General features: G+C 34.5%; 1 protein-coding gene across 14 annotated transcripts in view; it reads left to right on the forward strand.

Annotated features, from left to right (window-relative positions):
* Positions 1–14,136, forward strand: part of NLGN1 (neuroligin 1) — an 876,196-nt gene extending 862,060 nt beyond the window's left edge. For 10 of the 14 annotated variants that reach the window (XM_021071182.1, XM_021071177.1, XM_021071175.1 and 7 more), the window contains 3 exons: positions 2,615–2,827; positions 6,172–6,961; positions 8,002–8,832. In XM_021071182.1, coding sequence (XP_020926841.1) covers positions 2,615–2,827; positions 6,172–6,961; positions 8,002–8,824 — 1,826 coding nt within the window. In that variant the 3' untranslated portion in view covers positions 8,825–8,832. Of the gene's footprint in view, positions 1–2,614; positions 2,828–6,171; positions 6,962–8,001 lie in introns of all 14 variants that reach the window. The other 4 variants (XM_021071180.1, XM_013990139.2, XM_021071183.1 and 1 more) reach the window with 2 other exon arrangements.

Here is a 15,320-nt window from a genome sequence, read left to right on the forward strand (position 1 = left end):
TCACTGGAGCAGTTTGGGTCACTTCTGTGGCTAGGGTTCAATCACTGGCCCTGGAACTTCTACATGCTACAAGTGTGGCCACAAAAGAAAAAAAGAAAAGTAAGTTTGGAGGCCCTTGATATTATAAATTGCCTTTGGTTAGGTTGGTCCATTTAGTTAGACACATACATGAGGAAGGACTGTAGGTTTTCTTGCATTTTGTTTTGTTTTGTTGGTCTTTTTTGAGGGTGGAACCTATGGCATATGGAAGTTCCCAGGCTGAAGATCCAATCAGAGTTGCAGCTGTCAGACTATGCCACAGCAAATCAGGATCCGAGCTGCATCTGCAGCTCAAGGCAATGCAGGATCCTTAACCCACTAAGCGAGGCCAGGGATTGATCCCAGGTCCTCATGGATGGGTTCACGGGGTTCGTTACCACTGAGCCACAATGGGAACTCCAGGACCATAGTTTTTTAATCATAAAATTGGCCAAGGTCCCTGTAGATGGGGCATGCTCAAAATTTTTAGATAACCAGGATATGTTTTCTGATGTTTCTACCTAGAGTAAAAGAATAATTTTCAAACAGCCTAAACAACTCAAGCAACTCAAACGGTCCAAATGGCCTGCAGGTGTAATACCAGCCAGGTCTAAGGGAGCAGTCTAGTCCCCAAAGAGCCAGTCCAAAGTCTGCTCGGTACAGCCCTAATGGAATAGTCCCATTCCAAGGGAGTCAGGCTGAAGGCTTATTAGCTCAGTGCCAATAGAAAAGCCCCTACTCCAAAAGGAATTGGGCCAAAGCTGAACCAGCACAGTTCTAATGAAACAGCCCTTGTTCCCAGTGAGATGGGCCAAAGGCTAGCCAGTTCCAGAAGAAACAGTCCCTGTTCCATAAGGAATCCTGCTGAAGGTGAGCACAGTTCCAATTTGAAAATCTAGATTTCCAAAATCAGGCAGAAGTGCCAAACAAGTGCTCGCATACAGAACAGTCTTAACCAGAAAAGACAAAGCCTTAAAGTAGATCCCAAATAAAACCTGGAGAGCTTCAAAATGAAAATAGGGCAGAAGCCTAGGTCCATAAGAAAGCCCCAGGGTCTTCTAGAAAAGCAGTGAGTAGCAATGGGCTCAATGTGGGTATCACACCTGTTTGCCACCAGCCTGGAAGTCCACAGGTGTCTTCTATGGATCCCCATGCAAGCCACCAAAATGTTGACCTAAAACAAACAGACTGCCAGCTATTTCTCTAATAGCTTGTTTGGGATCAATAAAAAATTGCAATTAGTGTGAGTTCCTGTTCCGTTGAAAAGGGATCAGCAGCTTCTTGGGAGAACTGGGACATAGGTTCAATCCCTGGCCCAGCACAGTGGGTTTAGGATCCTGCATTGTTGCAACTATGGTTTAGGTCACAAGTATGGCTTGGATCTGACCCTGGCCCAGGAACTCCATATGCTATGGGGTGGCCAAAAAAGAAAAAAAAAAATTTAAATTTGTGTTCCACAACCATGTAAGTCCTGTCACAGCAAGGAGGGGAGAACTTTTTTAAAAGGGGGAAAGGAAACTGGGAGGATTGCAGTAAACAAAGAGCCCACTGGAGGAATTGACAGTATGAAGAATAGTGACTTTTCATTGGCTGAGTTGTGAAAGTTTCTCACTGTCTGAGCTCCTGACCAGTGAGGAAAGTTTTTCTTCTTCCCGTTGAGCTCTGCTATTGTCAGAGGGCATGAGAGCTCCCCTTTCTGACTTCCCAACTCTATTTTAATTGATGTTTCTGTTTATTAATTTTTATACTGTCCATGTTTTTTTTCAATTGCCTTTTCCACTCTTGTCACTTTAGATCTTTGTAACTCTCCCCACCTCCATTCTATTATTCAGCATATATTCCTTTGTTATTAAATTCACTATAAAACAGAGCTTTGAGCATCAAAGAAATATGAATCTCAACTTTTCTAAAGTTTTCACTTATTCTCCACTGTTTTCTAATTGAGCAAGTCTCCTCAGTTTAGTGTTTAAGGGATTCCAAAATGTAATCTCAACTCTAGAACAGTAATTCTTTGTTAACCATGGCCCATCATCAATAAAAATGTGCATATACATCTACATGCAAAGAATTGCATATAATTTTATGCACAAGTCTTAGAAAAATATCCCTGCTCTATACCCTCATATCTTGACACTCTGCCAGGTGTACTTTAAATTCCAACCATGTTAGGCCACAATCAACTTCAGAGCTGATAGCATTTATGCAAAAAAAAAAAAAAAAAAAAAAAAAAAAAAAAAACACATTTTCATATACCCATGACACTATTCCAAATATCTCTACCAAGAAGTTCATCCCTAGAATGTCTCTCTTGAGGTCTTTAGAGTGATTTCATTCTCTTTATCTGCCCCCTGTTATCTATTACCTGGATAACTTGGGAAAAATTTGGGGAAGATAAATGTCATTTTTCAGATTTTAGTCTCTGCTATTCTTTTTAAAGTAAGTTATTTTATTCTGGTGGAAAATAATTTTTACTAAAGAACTTGGGTTTACTCATCATGATGAACACAGGCTTCCATTGTATTTAAATTTGATGTCCATTTGATTCATGTCAACTCAAAAAAGTGTTCTATGATGTCTTTTTATTTCTATTTCCCAGGTTTCTTGAGCACAGGGGATCAGGCTGCAAAAGGAAACTATGGACTCCTTGATCTCATACAGGCTTTAAGATGGACTAGTGAGAATATTGGATTCTTTGGTGGTGACCCCTTAAGAATCACTGTTTTTGGATCTGGCGCTGGGGGTTCATGTGTCAATCTGCTGACTTTATCCCATTATTCTGAAGGTAACCGTTGGAGCAATTCAACCAAAGGTATTATGCAGGTTGCAAATTTTGACAATTTTGGTGTCTGCATGCCACCACCATCAGTAGTATGTGATGCTCTGTATATATTTCTCTGTTCAAACTGTTAGGTTGAACTCAATAACTGTTTAAAACTTTGTTTCTTCAGCTTCTCTATGCATGTTTAAATTTTTGTCAAACTCTTTTCTTTGTCTCCTGTGAAGCTTGGTATGGATGTCCTTTCAAGAACACTTAATAATTAGCATTACAGTTACTTTTCTTTCCTCCAAAGGGTGGTTTTTGGGAAAATCGAAGATGTTGACAATTCTGTTATCTCTTTTTATTTGGTAATCAAAATCAAGGACAAGGGTTAATATATATATACTTTTTTAAATACAAGGCTTGAATATAATCTCTTTTCTAGATAGTAGGCATTTTAAATCATTTTTTATTATGAAGATAAGGAAGGAGTTGTAAGCTCGTTTGTCTGGAAACGTGACTTTCACTTATTGTCTGAGTAGAACATGGATGTTTGATTATTTTGCATGCATGATCCAAAATTGTCAAAGCATTGAGGTCACCAGTAGATCTTTTAATTAAAAAGAAAAATATGTTGGAATTTGTGCTTTTTCTATTTTCAACTCCAAGAGTATGATTTTTTTTCCCCCGAATACTCGCAAAGCAGCGTGGAGCACTGAGGCTGCTTAAGTTCATGAATATTGTTCTTGTCTCCATTTTCTAGCCTTGATGTCCTTTTTCCAAAATGCCTCCCCAAGGCTCATCATGTTGATCTTTATGGACTTCCATTTTACCATGAGTCTAGTCACCCCTTCTAATAGCATTACAAATTTGAAATATCCACAAGAACAGAAGTGTTTTGTTGAAGTCTGTAAAACAAATACTTTTTCTCCATTATACATAATAATAGGTAGGAAGATAGAGAATACACATCAACATAGACCATCTTGTATTTTGTTTTTCCATTGTCATTTTATATATATTAAGTATACTTTTTGTCAACTGTAATTCATGAAGCATCTTAATTTGTAAGACTGAGTTTTATGATATGAACATGAGACATAGAATATTAATTTTTGGTTTTCAAAGACACATTATTGTGAAACTTCAAAATAACAGTCATTAAGTGAGTTTACCTATTTGGAGAATCATATACTGTTATAGACTTAATTTATAGTCAGTATATGTAGCGTCACATTTCTATTAGTAGAGTTCTGATTCAAGATGACAAAATGACATGTATATGAGAACACTTCCATTTGTATAGAGATTTTAGTATATGGTGAAATGACTTATTTTGAAATAACAAACTTTGTTGTTGTTGCTTTTCTTAATTGAACAGATTAGATTGTTTTAGTCTGAGGACTATACTAATGCCAATACTTATTTAGGATAACATTAAAAAATCTGTTCAGACTTCTCTAGGGCTATTTGGTCTCAAATGCTATTTCTCCTGATTTTTTTCTAAAACTAAAGCCATTTTCAGCCAGTATAAGACTAGTATTGGATAGAGACGAATCAATTAGCTCATCAGCTAGCATCACTATTTATCACTCCATGGTGTGGTAAATAGTAGCAAGCAGCTACGCAAACATTTGAAAATATAGCATCCCATCACACTTTTCAAGGAAATCTGTCCATTTCTGGCTAGACAAATGGACTTATGTTTGATCTAGTACTAACCCTGTCTCCACTTAATGAAGCTGCCTGATTTGCCCAGGAGATGCTCAGAAGAGGTCTTGAAATCATCTAATTCTTTCTCCATTGCAGACATAGACTTCAAAGTCTGGAAACTTCCCAGGGCTGCAACAATGCTTAGGCCTCTATCAGGAGTCAACCACACATAGCAAGCACTCTCACTTATGATAAAATATATAGTTTCCCCCAATACTGTCTAGATGGCATGTTTCAGACTATATTAAACATGGTATGTTTTGTCCTCAAAATCTTTCTTGGTAATTTAGTTAAAATCATTAAGTCCCTAAAATCGGAAATAATCTTATAGAAATCTTATTTTAGTTGTAAAGTTTTTAAGCAGTAAAATCTTTCTCTGAGCAAATGTTGACAAAATATATAGCCTTTATAATATTTTTAAATTATCAGTATTTATAGTATTTGCTCTGGCAAACTTTGCTCTAGCAGACTAAAAATGTGCTCATAAAGATGTCATAAACCAAAACAAATTTAAATTAGTGTTGTTTGACTTTTTGAAGTATTTTTTGAATTATCTAGAAACATATTACAGACATTTTGAATGCATATACGTGTTTGGAGAATAAAGTGAAAACTTTGCTTCTAATTCAGTCATTGCTTTAACACCTTTATGAAAAGAGTCCTTACACATTAACACATATGAATGATTAAGCATGTGTTTGAATAACCGAACTACAAAGCTGGATTTGGAAACTGACAAAAAATGTAATTTTTAAAATAAATTATATTTTTAAAGCAAGAATTTTATTAGAAAATACCTTAATGAATAAAGTTCATTTATAAATTTGAATGGCATAAGGCTCTTATCAAACTGCATTTGGGACCATGATTTATAATTCTTAAATGTAATTAAGAGAAAACCAATGGACCATGTACTTTTCATCTTTTATGACAAAATATAGCAGTTCACATTAAACTGCAAAAAAGTTAAATCACCCCCCCAATCCTTCTGCTGATGGTTTATTCTTTAATCCCATGAAAACACTTCAAATGTTATGTCTTCTTCTGAAAGATGAATATTCAGCATGGTATGTCTGACATAAAGAGCTGGAAAGACTATGTCTAAAGTGATACTCTGTTTTGTGTGCCATCCCCAGGGTATTAGCAAATTTCCAATGCTGGTAGTTATGTAACATCTCAACAAATTTTTGTGAAACAAAATCTGGTAAAATAAACACAGAGATCCATTCTGAAGAAAGATACATGCAGCCAATTGGAGGAAATATCCTCAAAAGACAATACAAAATCTAATGAAGAGTGAACAGGAGAGAGTTGGCCCCTTCAGGTTGACTGTAATAATAACATAGGTGTTTACATGCTAAGCAAATAAATTTGGGTTTTTTTTATAATACTATTTACACATTTTCCTTCTCTCCATGCTTACTGCCTTTTTGAGATAGTGTACAATTTAAATCTCTTAATCCCAAAGTAATTGCTACTCAAAGCAGAAGACTTAGGTACACCTCTTAATTATACCCTGGGGATGACTTTATGTACCTTCTCTTAAGCAAAAAATGTCTCTGTTTCCTTGTTTCTTGAGTTATATCTGGGTTTTTATATACACATCTAAAATATGAGACTGTTGTTTTACCACAACATTATTCAAAGGTTCTCTGAAACTCTTTGTTGTTTTTTTCCCATAGGACTTTTTCAACGAGCGATAGCTCAAAGTGGAACAGCCCTTTCCAGCTGGGCTGTTAGTTTCCAACCTGCAAAATATGCTAGGATGCTGGCCACAAAAGTTGGTTGCAATGTTTCAGATACAGTAGAGTTAGTGGAATGCCTACAGAAGAAGCCTTACAAAGAACTTGTTGACCAAGATATTCAACCAGCAAGATACCACATAGCCTTTGGACCTGTCATTGATGGTGATGTAATACCAGATGACCCTCAGATATTGATGGAGCAAGGAGAGTTTCTCAACTATGATATAATGTTAGGGGTTAACCAAGGGGAAGGGTTAAAATTTGTTGAAAATATAGTAGATAGTGATGATGGTATATCTGCTAGTGATTTTGACTTTGCTGTTTCCAATTTTGTTGATAATTTATATGGATATCCTGAAGGTAAAGATGTTTTGAGAGAAACCATTAAATTCATGTATACTGACTGGGCTGACCGTCATAACCCTGAAACCAGAAGGAAGACATTACTGGCTTTGTTTACAGATCATCAGTGGGTGGCACCAGCTGTAGCTACAGCAGATCTTCACTCAAACTTTGGTTCACCCACATATTTCTATGCCTTTTACCATCATTGCCAAACAGATCAGGTTCCAGCTTGGGCTGATGCAGCTCATGGAGATGAGGTTCCCTACGTGCTAGGAATCCCCATGATTGGACCTACAGAGTTATTTCCTTGCAATTTCTCCAAAAATGATGTGATGCTGAGTGCAGTCGTAATGACATACTGGACAAATTTTGCTAAAACTGGGTATGTACCTAAGAAATGAAGTTTGTGATAATTTAATAAGAGTATTCATTTAAGCACTTAAAAATACATATTTGTGCCCAAATGATTTAATAGGTTAATACCAATATTAAATTCCTTTATTCTAAAGTCTATATTTGTGGTACTTCAAAAAGCATTGTTTTATTAGTTCTTACTTCATAAGCTTTATTAAGGAAGGCTTATACCTTTATTGCATTACTCAATAATTAGATTTTTTTAAATTACACAGGACTTCTTATTCAGTAATAACAAATCTTATTTTATAGAGATTTTCAATTGACAGTGCTGTATACTCTTTGATGCTCCCAAGTACCTTATGAGGTGGGCAGGTCAGGTACCACAATCCTATTTTACAGAAAAGGGACCTTAGGCTATGAAAGCTTCATACAAATGTTCATATGTCTAGTACATAGCAGCTTCAGGACTCAATTCCTCATCTACAATTCCAAACCCCAAGATTTTTCCACTGCTGCCTCTGCTAGTTCCCTTATGAGACGACTCAGGTGCATATGAATTTTTATCTTCTTTTTACAGCCACACCCCCAGCATATGGAAGTCATGGTCTAGGGGTCAAATAGGAGCTACAGCTGCCAGCTTACACCACAGCTGTAGCAACACCAGATTGGAACCTCATCTGCAACTATGGGACAGCTTGTGCCAACACTGGACCCTTAACCCACTGAGCAAGGCCAGTGATCAAATTTGTATCCTCATGGATCCTAGTTGGGTTCTTAACCTGCTGAGCCACAATGGGAACTCCTAATATATGAATTTTTAAATCTTTGTGTATATAGCAGCCCATGAGTAGAGAGAACAAGAATGTGAGGTTTACTTGCATTGCACTATCATCCATCTAACAACCTGCCTGCTATGGGATTGGATATTTCTAGGTTGACACAAGTTGTGTTAAAACACAGTCTAAAGCCTGCTGAATTACCTCTTCAATTAGATGTTAAAGTAGTGCTATTTTGATTTTAAAAGAATAAACCCATTTTTTTCATAATTTCTCTTTTCTTTTCTAGCGACCCAAATCAACCAGTCCCTCAAGACACAAAATTCATCCATACCAAACCCAACCGTTTTGAAGAAGTAGCATGGACCAGATATTCCCAGAAAGACCAACTTTATCTCCATATTGGATTAAAACCAAGAGTTAAAGAACATTACAGAGCCAACAAGGTGAACCTCTGGTTGGAGCTGGTACCTCATCTGCATAATCTCAATGACATTTCTCAGTATACCTCGACAACAACTAAAGTGCCATCAACTGACATCACTTTCAGACCTACGAGAAAAAATTCTGTACCTGTCACATCGGCCTTTCCCACTGCCAAGCAGGATGATCCCAAACAACAGCCAAGTCCATTTTCAGTGGATCAAAGGGACTACTCAACAGAGCTGAGTGTCACTATTGCAGTTGGAGCTTCACTGCTCTTTCTGAACATCTTGGCCTTTGCAGCCCTGTACTACAAAAAGGATAAGAGGAGACATGACGTTCACAGGAGATGTAGCCCTCAGCGCACGACTACTAATGATCTGACCCACGCACAAGAAGAGGAGATCATGTCCCTCCAAATGAAGCACACTGATTTGGATCATGAATGTGAGTCCATCCATCCACATGAGGTGGTTCTTCGGACCGCCTGCCCCCCAGATTACACACTAGCTATGAGGAGGTCACCTGATGATGTTCCCTTAATGACACCCAACACCATTACAATGATTCCCAACACTATACCAGGGATTCAACCCTTACACACATTCAATACATTTACTGGAGGACAGAACAATACTCTGCCCCATCCCCACCCCCACCCCCATTCACATTCAACAACCAGGGTATAGCCAGATAAGAGAAACAAACTCTATTTTTTTGATGGATTGCAGTAAAAGATTACTGAAGATTCCTTGGCTTTCAACCTACAAGACTCTTACTATTTAAATAAGGAGGAATATTATGTGAATATACATATCAAGTACTTTGGGGGTTTTGGAAAAAAAATGAATTGTACATATATACACAAATCAACTTTAAAAATGAATTTCAATTGCTTGAAGCAATTGTTCTGAATGATACTTTTTCATTCACATTCAAGAATTAATTTTTTGAAGATTTATGTTACATGATGGAATTAGGCATGTGGAACACCAAACAGGAGAGAACTATGTCTGAAATATAAAAATCAAAAAACAACCATGAATATGCACAAGGGACACACCAATGGAATGTCAGATAATTTTCACCAGTTTTTATTTGGAGCTGTTTTATTGTGTAGACCATATTTACATATTTGGATAAGTACACAAAGCACCAATGCTGTTAATGGCCTTAGCAGAGGCTCATGCTGAAATTTGCCAGTAAAACAAAGAAGTTTAAAGACTGGCAGGTCCAACATTATCACATAAGTGCTGTCAGTATAAAGTTGTGGGGATAAAGGAAACTGGATATTTTTAGCACGATGTGCATGATAATTTATATGCTTGGTGGCTGTGCTGCTGATTAAGCCGTAATTAAAATTCTTCTCATCCCATTGGAGTTTTTAATAGAAGCTTCCTCCTTCAATTGGCAGAAACTAAAGAAGATTTTAAGGGGCAAAAGTAATTACAATAAAATAATTCACTGTTGTATTGATAACAAAAGGAATTAGTTATTCAAGGTATTTGAAGAAACTATAGGTACAGTGGTGAATACTCGCTGAAATGAATCCTAGGAAAAACAGTCCTTTGTTTTTAATGTTCTTTTCATTCCCATCTAAATAATTTATAGAAATATAACCCTAATTGGACATGTGTTACAGGAGCTATAATTTGCTGTGGTTTTTGTTACTCTGTATTTTATTCCTTTTGGTCAGGTGAAGTGTGTCCAAAGAGTTACTTGCAAGTCTTTCACAATATGAGGATGCCCCCAGTTACCACTCTGATTACAGTTCTCAGTTGATTTACTCATGTTGCATGACAAAATGTTTACTAATAATAATTCAATATAAAGTTATGTCCCTCCTCACATCACTTATCTTTCTCACTGAGGTTCATTCACTGGAATTTACTCATGCAATCTCAGTAGAGTGCAACGTAGATACAGAACCTAGAAGGAGAGAGTCAACATCTGGAGGATTTTAGTCTTACACATACGTGTGTGATTTCAAATGAATATTCTGAGACCACAGGAAACTCTTCATCCCCCTGTTGTTTACCAGTAACAGTATATCACAGACCTTTCCAAATGTTTGTATATGTAATCAGATGTACATTTATATTAAAGAAAATTGAGATGGACTTAAAGAGCACATCCTGATAAATACTTTCTCTCTTACCTGTACTATATTTCTATTAGACTAAAGTTATGTGATTTTTTTTTACATTTTTTCAGATGACTAGCAATTTTGATAGTTTGTAAGATAATGCAAAGAACTTTCTCTGACAAACTAACTGCAGTAACAGAAACCTTTCTTTTCAGTTACTCTTTTTCAAGAATGAAAGCTTATTATACAAAAAAAATTGTATACTACTTGATGGAAACAACTTTGTACATCTTGGCCATGTCACTGGTCATTGCGTGAAATAAAGATAATAATGACTATTAGTCCAATGCTAAGAGACATGATCTTTGCTCATTAAAGAGCTAAAATGTTTATTGCTGTTTTGTCTTTTTTTAAAAAAACAAAAACAAACAAACAAACAAAAGAAACATGGCTGTCTCAGAGTCATTTTTCTAAACAAGTCAGGTTTTTGAAGACATATAGGTAACTTCTGCAGAAAACACAGCAAGTATTTAAAGGAAACTCTCATCTAAGATGAAACCAATGAAACTTTAACATGATGAATTTGTAATCCCAGGAACTCATGCGAAATATTAGCATTATATTGTTAATACCTCTTATGTGAGAGTGGTGTGGAAATAAAATCTGCCAGTTGTTTTCAGTTAAAAAACACATGTTCCAATGCTGATCATCAAGGAACAGGTATATTGGAAACAAATGTGCAATATTTATGAAATGAGAATAACTAGGTTCACAATAGAAGGGTAATTAAATTATCATAAAGTAGTGGATAGAAAGTTATCCTTGTAAGAAAATTTTAAAGTGCTGAGCAAGACATTAAGTTAACATAAAAGTAAAAAAATCTTCAATTTCAAGGAATTTATTTACTTATAATTCCCCCTCCCAATTATTGACTATGAGTAAAATGTAGATATTGCTCCTAACTTCAAATAAAAATCTCTGTGTGAAGCAAAATGCCTTCAAAATCCAGAGCGATCTACGTGCAGTTTTGCCTGATGTGGTTATACTTTTTGACTGTGAACTACCAATGTAAACAAATAAAAAGAACTATTTAGCATCTGAGGTATTGTTTAATCAGAAAATTGTCTTGTACTATATTGACTAAACACAAAATAAAAACAGAGTAGAAATGACAAAAAATGAAAATATAAATGATATATTTCATATGCATTACTTCACTTGGCAAAACCATTTTTTTATATTTTAATAATGGCCATGTTTATATCTATCTGTTACTTTAAACTTATCTATCAACCAATTTACCTAGCTATACCATAACTGACATCTATTTTATATTAATTTAGGGAAATGATTTATGAAAACAAAGCATAACCCTATTCTTTTTTTTTAATTAATGTAGCATCAACTTTGTGGAAGATAAAACAGCTCTAAGCCTTATTACTGTTTCAAGTCGTAATAAAGTCATTGTGAATGAGTGTTAGTTGCTAATTGTATAATTATGGCAGCTAGTTTTCTGAATGTAAAATGATGTCCCACAATAAACAGAACATTAAGAAATGTTTTTAAAGCTGAAACAAATTTTAAAGGCAAGAAATATTTTGAATATTATTATTAAATTTTACCCAATATGTTTTAACTGTATTTAGATAATAATTTTCTTTAGAAGAAAAAGTTTCAAAAATTAAAAGAATATTTTTGTCACCACTTATTAATTTAGATTCTCCTGCTTGGATGAAACTGCAAATAGACAAGGCTGCTTAGAACTTATACAAACATTAAGCCAAAATTGACTTTGTTTCATTGTCTTGCTATTATACAGAATCATTGCCAAATATTTATCAACAGATTAATGTTGTTTTAGAGCATGGGCTTATAAATAAAAGTGACAGATTTCATAATTTTTAATTTCTATTGAATATGTTGACTGTGAACAAAATCTAGTTGACTGCTATAGATGTATCATGAGTGTCATTATTAACTTTAGGAAATTGGAAAGTCATCTTCTAAAGCATTAAAATTATCCAATTTGAATGTGAAGAGATCATGCTAATAGTTCAAAGCAGAAAATGAGTATAGATCATTTAATTCTTCATTTAAAAGTTGACCATAATAATGTTTAAGTTCAAAATTTTTTGATCTGTATAACATGAAAACAGCAACACAATTCTTAAAAAAATCAACCATATGTAATATTAAAGAGAAAAATAGGATGACGCAAATCTTACAGAAAAGAAATGCCAAAAGTCCTATTTTTTCTATAACATATTCTTCTGTTATTTCACCTGTTAGCATACTTATACTGACACGCATGGTAATACAATGAAAGGATTCAAAGAATGCGGTTTTGCGTTTCATCTTTTAAGACACTCTTACACAGAAATTGCTGGGATTCTTTGGCGAGTTTCACAGAAATATTTTCATAGGGCAAAATGATGAATAGAATTCTTAGCAAGCTGTCAAATATCATGGCAGTCCATAACTATTTATTTTCTTCTGTGTTATTGGTTCAAAGTACTGGCATTTCCCTTCATTTCTAGTAATTAGTTGTTATAGACTATCACTTTTTAATGTGAGTGAAAATTAGATAATTTGGTTATACTTGTGAAAACATGCTCCCAAATAAATTCAATTAATGGGCACTTTCCTGCTGAGATTTTGTTATCATTCATTTAATTATCTTGTCAAGCTTTATTGTTAACGACAATTGTCTTGGCTTTTTTAGTCCATAAACTAAGGGAATTTCTCCAACAGCCTCATACCTCTCCTGCACTTGATAAAACAGCATATACTTCAAATTTCCATCAGAATTCTCTAAAGAAATTTCCTACTGATGTGAAACACTTGATAACAAACCTGATTATTATTATTTTTATATTACTCAATGAATTTATTACATTTATAGTTGTACAATGATATTTTTCATAGTCATTCTGATTTATTTTGGCACTTTTCTGTATTTGCATACAGGCCAGAAATCTATTCCATTTGAAAAGGGTTGTAGCATCTACAGAAAGGAGTAAACATGTATAGGGCAAAGAGCCTTTCTTCCTAGGATTTTATTAACATTATCATCTTTTTAAAATTTTCAGATGCTAATAATTCAGTGTAAGAGGTATAATAGGATGTCTATATTATAAATTTCCAATCAGGAAATTTTATTAGAAAGGTCTTTTCTTGTATTTAGTTTGATTTTTTTATGTTATCAATTGAGTCCAAATGATTTCTGAGAAAGACAAAGGTCAATATTTGAAAAACAACAATTATTTAGGCATTTGATTTAATGTTAAGTGCAGAAACTTAAATCTCTAGCAAACTAACTTTTTTACATATAGGTAATTTTAATTTAAAAGAAGTCTGAAGTTGTTTTAGACAATCATAAATCAGGTAGGTATATAAGATTTTCTAGTCAACCATTATATAATACCAAATGACATATATATCCTATCCACTATGTGATTTCTAGAATTTTTATGCTGGCCCTTTCACTTGTGTATTTAAAAATAACATTGTGTACCACCCTACATAAATGATAATGTGATAGAATTTAGTCCTTAATGAAAAGTCAAGCAAAAGTGCTAGCATTTTGTGCTGAAATGAATGATAACAATCAAAGCTTTAAAGAAATTTGTAAAAGTACACTAATAAAAACTCAGCAGATGAAAGTAAAGCAGAGGGACTATTTTTGAATGCCATTTCCAGAATTGATATCTATACTAGACGGTGTGTTTAAAAGGATTTTAGTGTTTTTGATTCATCCTTCTATGCACTCATATCATTTAGCAAATTAATGGGGCATATGTCATGTTTTTGTAACAAAAGGCCATTGGGTTTTCATGATTCAGTTTGTGTTTGGACATCCATGGCTTTCATTAAAAACAGGTTATTATCATGAATAAATATTACCATGTTTTCCAAGTTGTGTTGACCATTTTTAAACTCAGAAATAATCTCTTCTCTGTTTGACACACACAAAAGTATTTCCAAGATAAACATTCCCTTCCAACTTCTCTATATTGCCCACACATATGCTGACAGTTCTGAGTTGATGGAAACAAGGATATTTCATAGTCTGTTTACCTCTTGGTGAATTCAGGGAAAGAATCTGGAGTGTAAAATTTGGGAACTTGGATACAGTTATTATACAACTTGTCAGAAACAAAGGAAAGAGAGAGGAGAAAAAGCAAAAGGGAAGGAATGAGGAAATGAGAAAGAAAGGGAGAAAACTTTCTCAATTTATAATTAATGACTTCTTGCTTCCAAATAGTTTTTTTAAAAAAAACAGAGATGGATGAAAGTTATATAAAAAGAGTGCAGAGAGATTTAAATAAATCCTTTTAAACCATAATCTATTTTACTTAAAGACAAGATTAATAGTATTTAGAAAATGGTACCAAATTTAATCCTTAATCCAAGTGTTTTTCAAATTGTGTCACTGGACACAAACATAAATAAAATCTAGAAAGATGTATTTCTAGCCTTGTACAGTCTAATCAATATTAATCTTGTTTGAGAAGACTGAGTGAAGTATTGGCAGCTCTCATCTGAGTATAGAGCAAGATAAGAGTACAGTAAACAAGCAGGACATCATAGAATTTCCCCATACCTGGTCTAAAGACCAGTATTTCCAAACTTAAATAGAATTGGCATTGCTTTGCTTGTCTCTGTGGCCCCATAGAGCCATCAGTACCAAATAAATAGTTTAAAAACACACTCTAAGAATTTCAGTTTTCACTAAAGGATTTTGAAGTTCTGTAGGATTTCAGGTTTTATATGATTTATCACTATATTTTTACATTTGCTTATAGGTTACATATATTTCTGAATTCAAAAAAAGTCCCAATTATATCCTATAAATGTTAATACGAAAGCAATATTTTCTAATGTAATGCCATAATTTGAAGTCCTTTCTACTGCCCCAATCCTAGAGATTTGCCTTGAATCTTCCCTTAAACACTTCTGTTTCTCTCTTGAAAACACTCAGCTTCTCTCTCAGCACTGTTGCTCTGCACTACAGGAAATGTCCCCACCAGCTCCCACCCTTCTCTTTCCATGCCCTCTCCCATCACTATTTATGCCTCCTTCTTTAAGGATGTGGAATT

The sequence above is a fragment of the Sus scrofa genome, chromosome 13, assembly GCF_000003025.6.
Source record: "Sus scrofa isolate TJ Tabasco breed Duroc chromosome 13, Sscrofa11.1, whole genome shotgun sequence".
NCBI classification, from domain to species: domain Eukaryota; kingdom Metazoa; phylum Chordata; class Mammalia; order Artiodactyla; family Suidae; genus Sus; species Sus scrofa.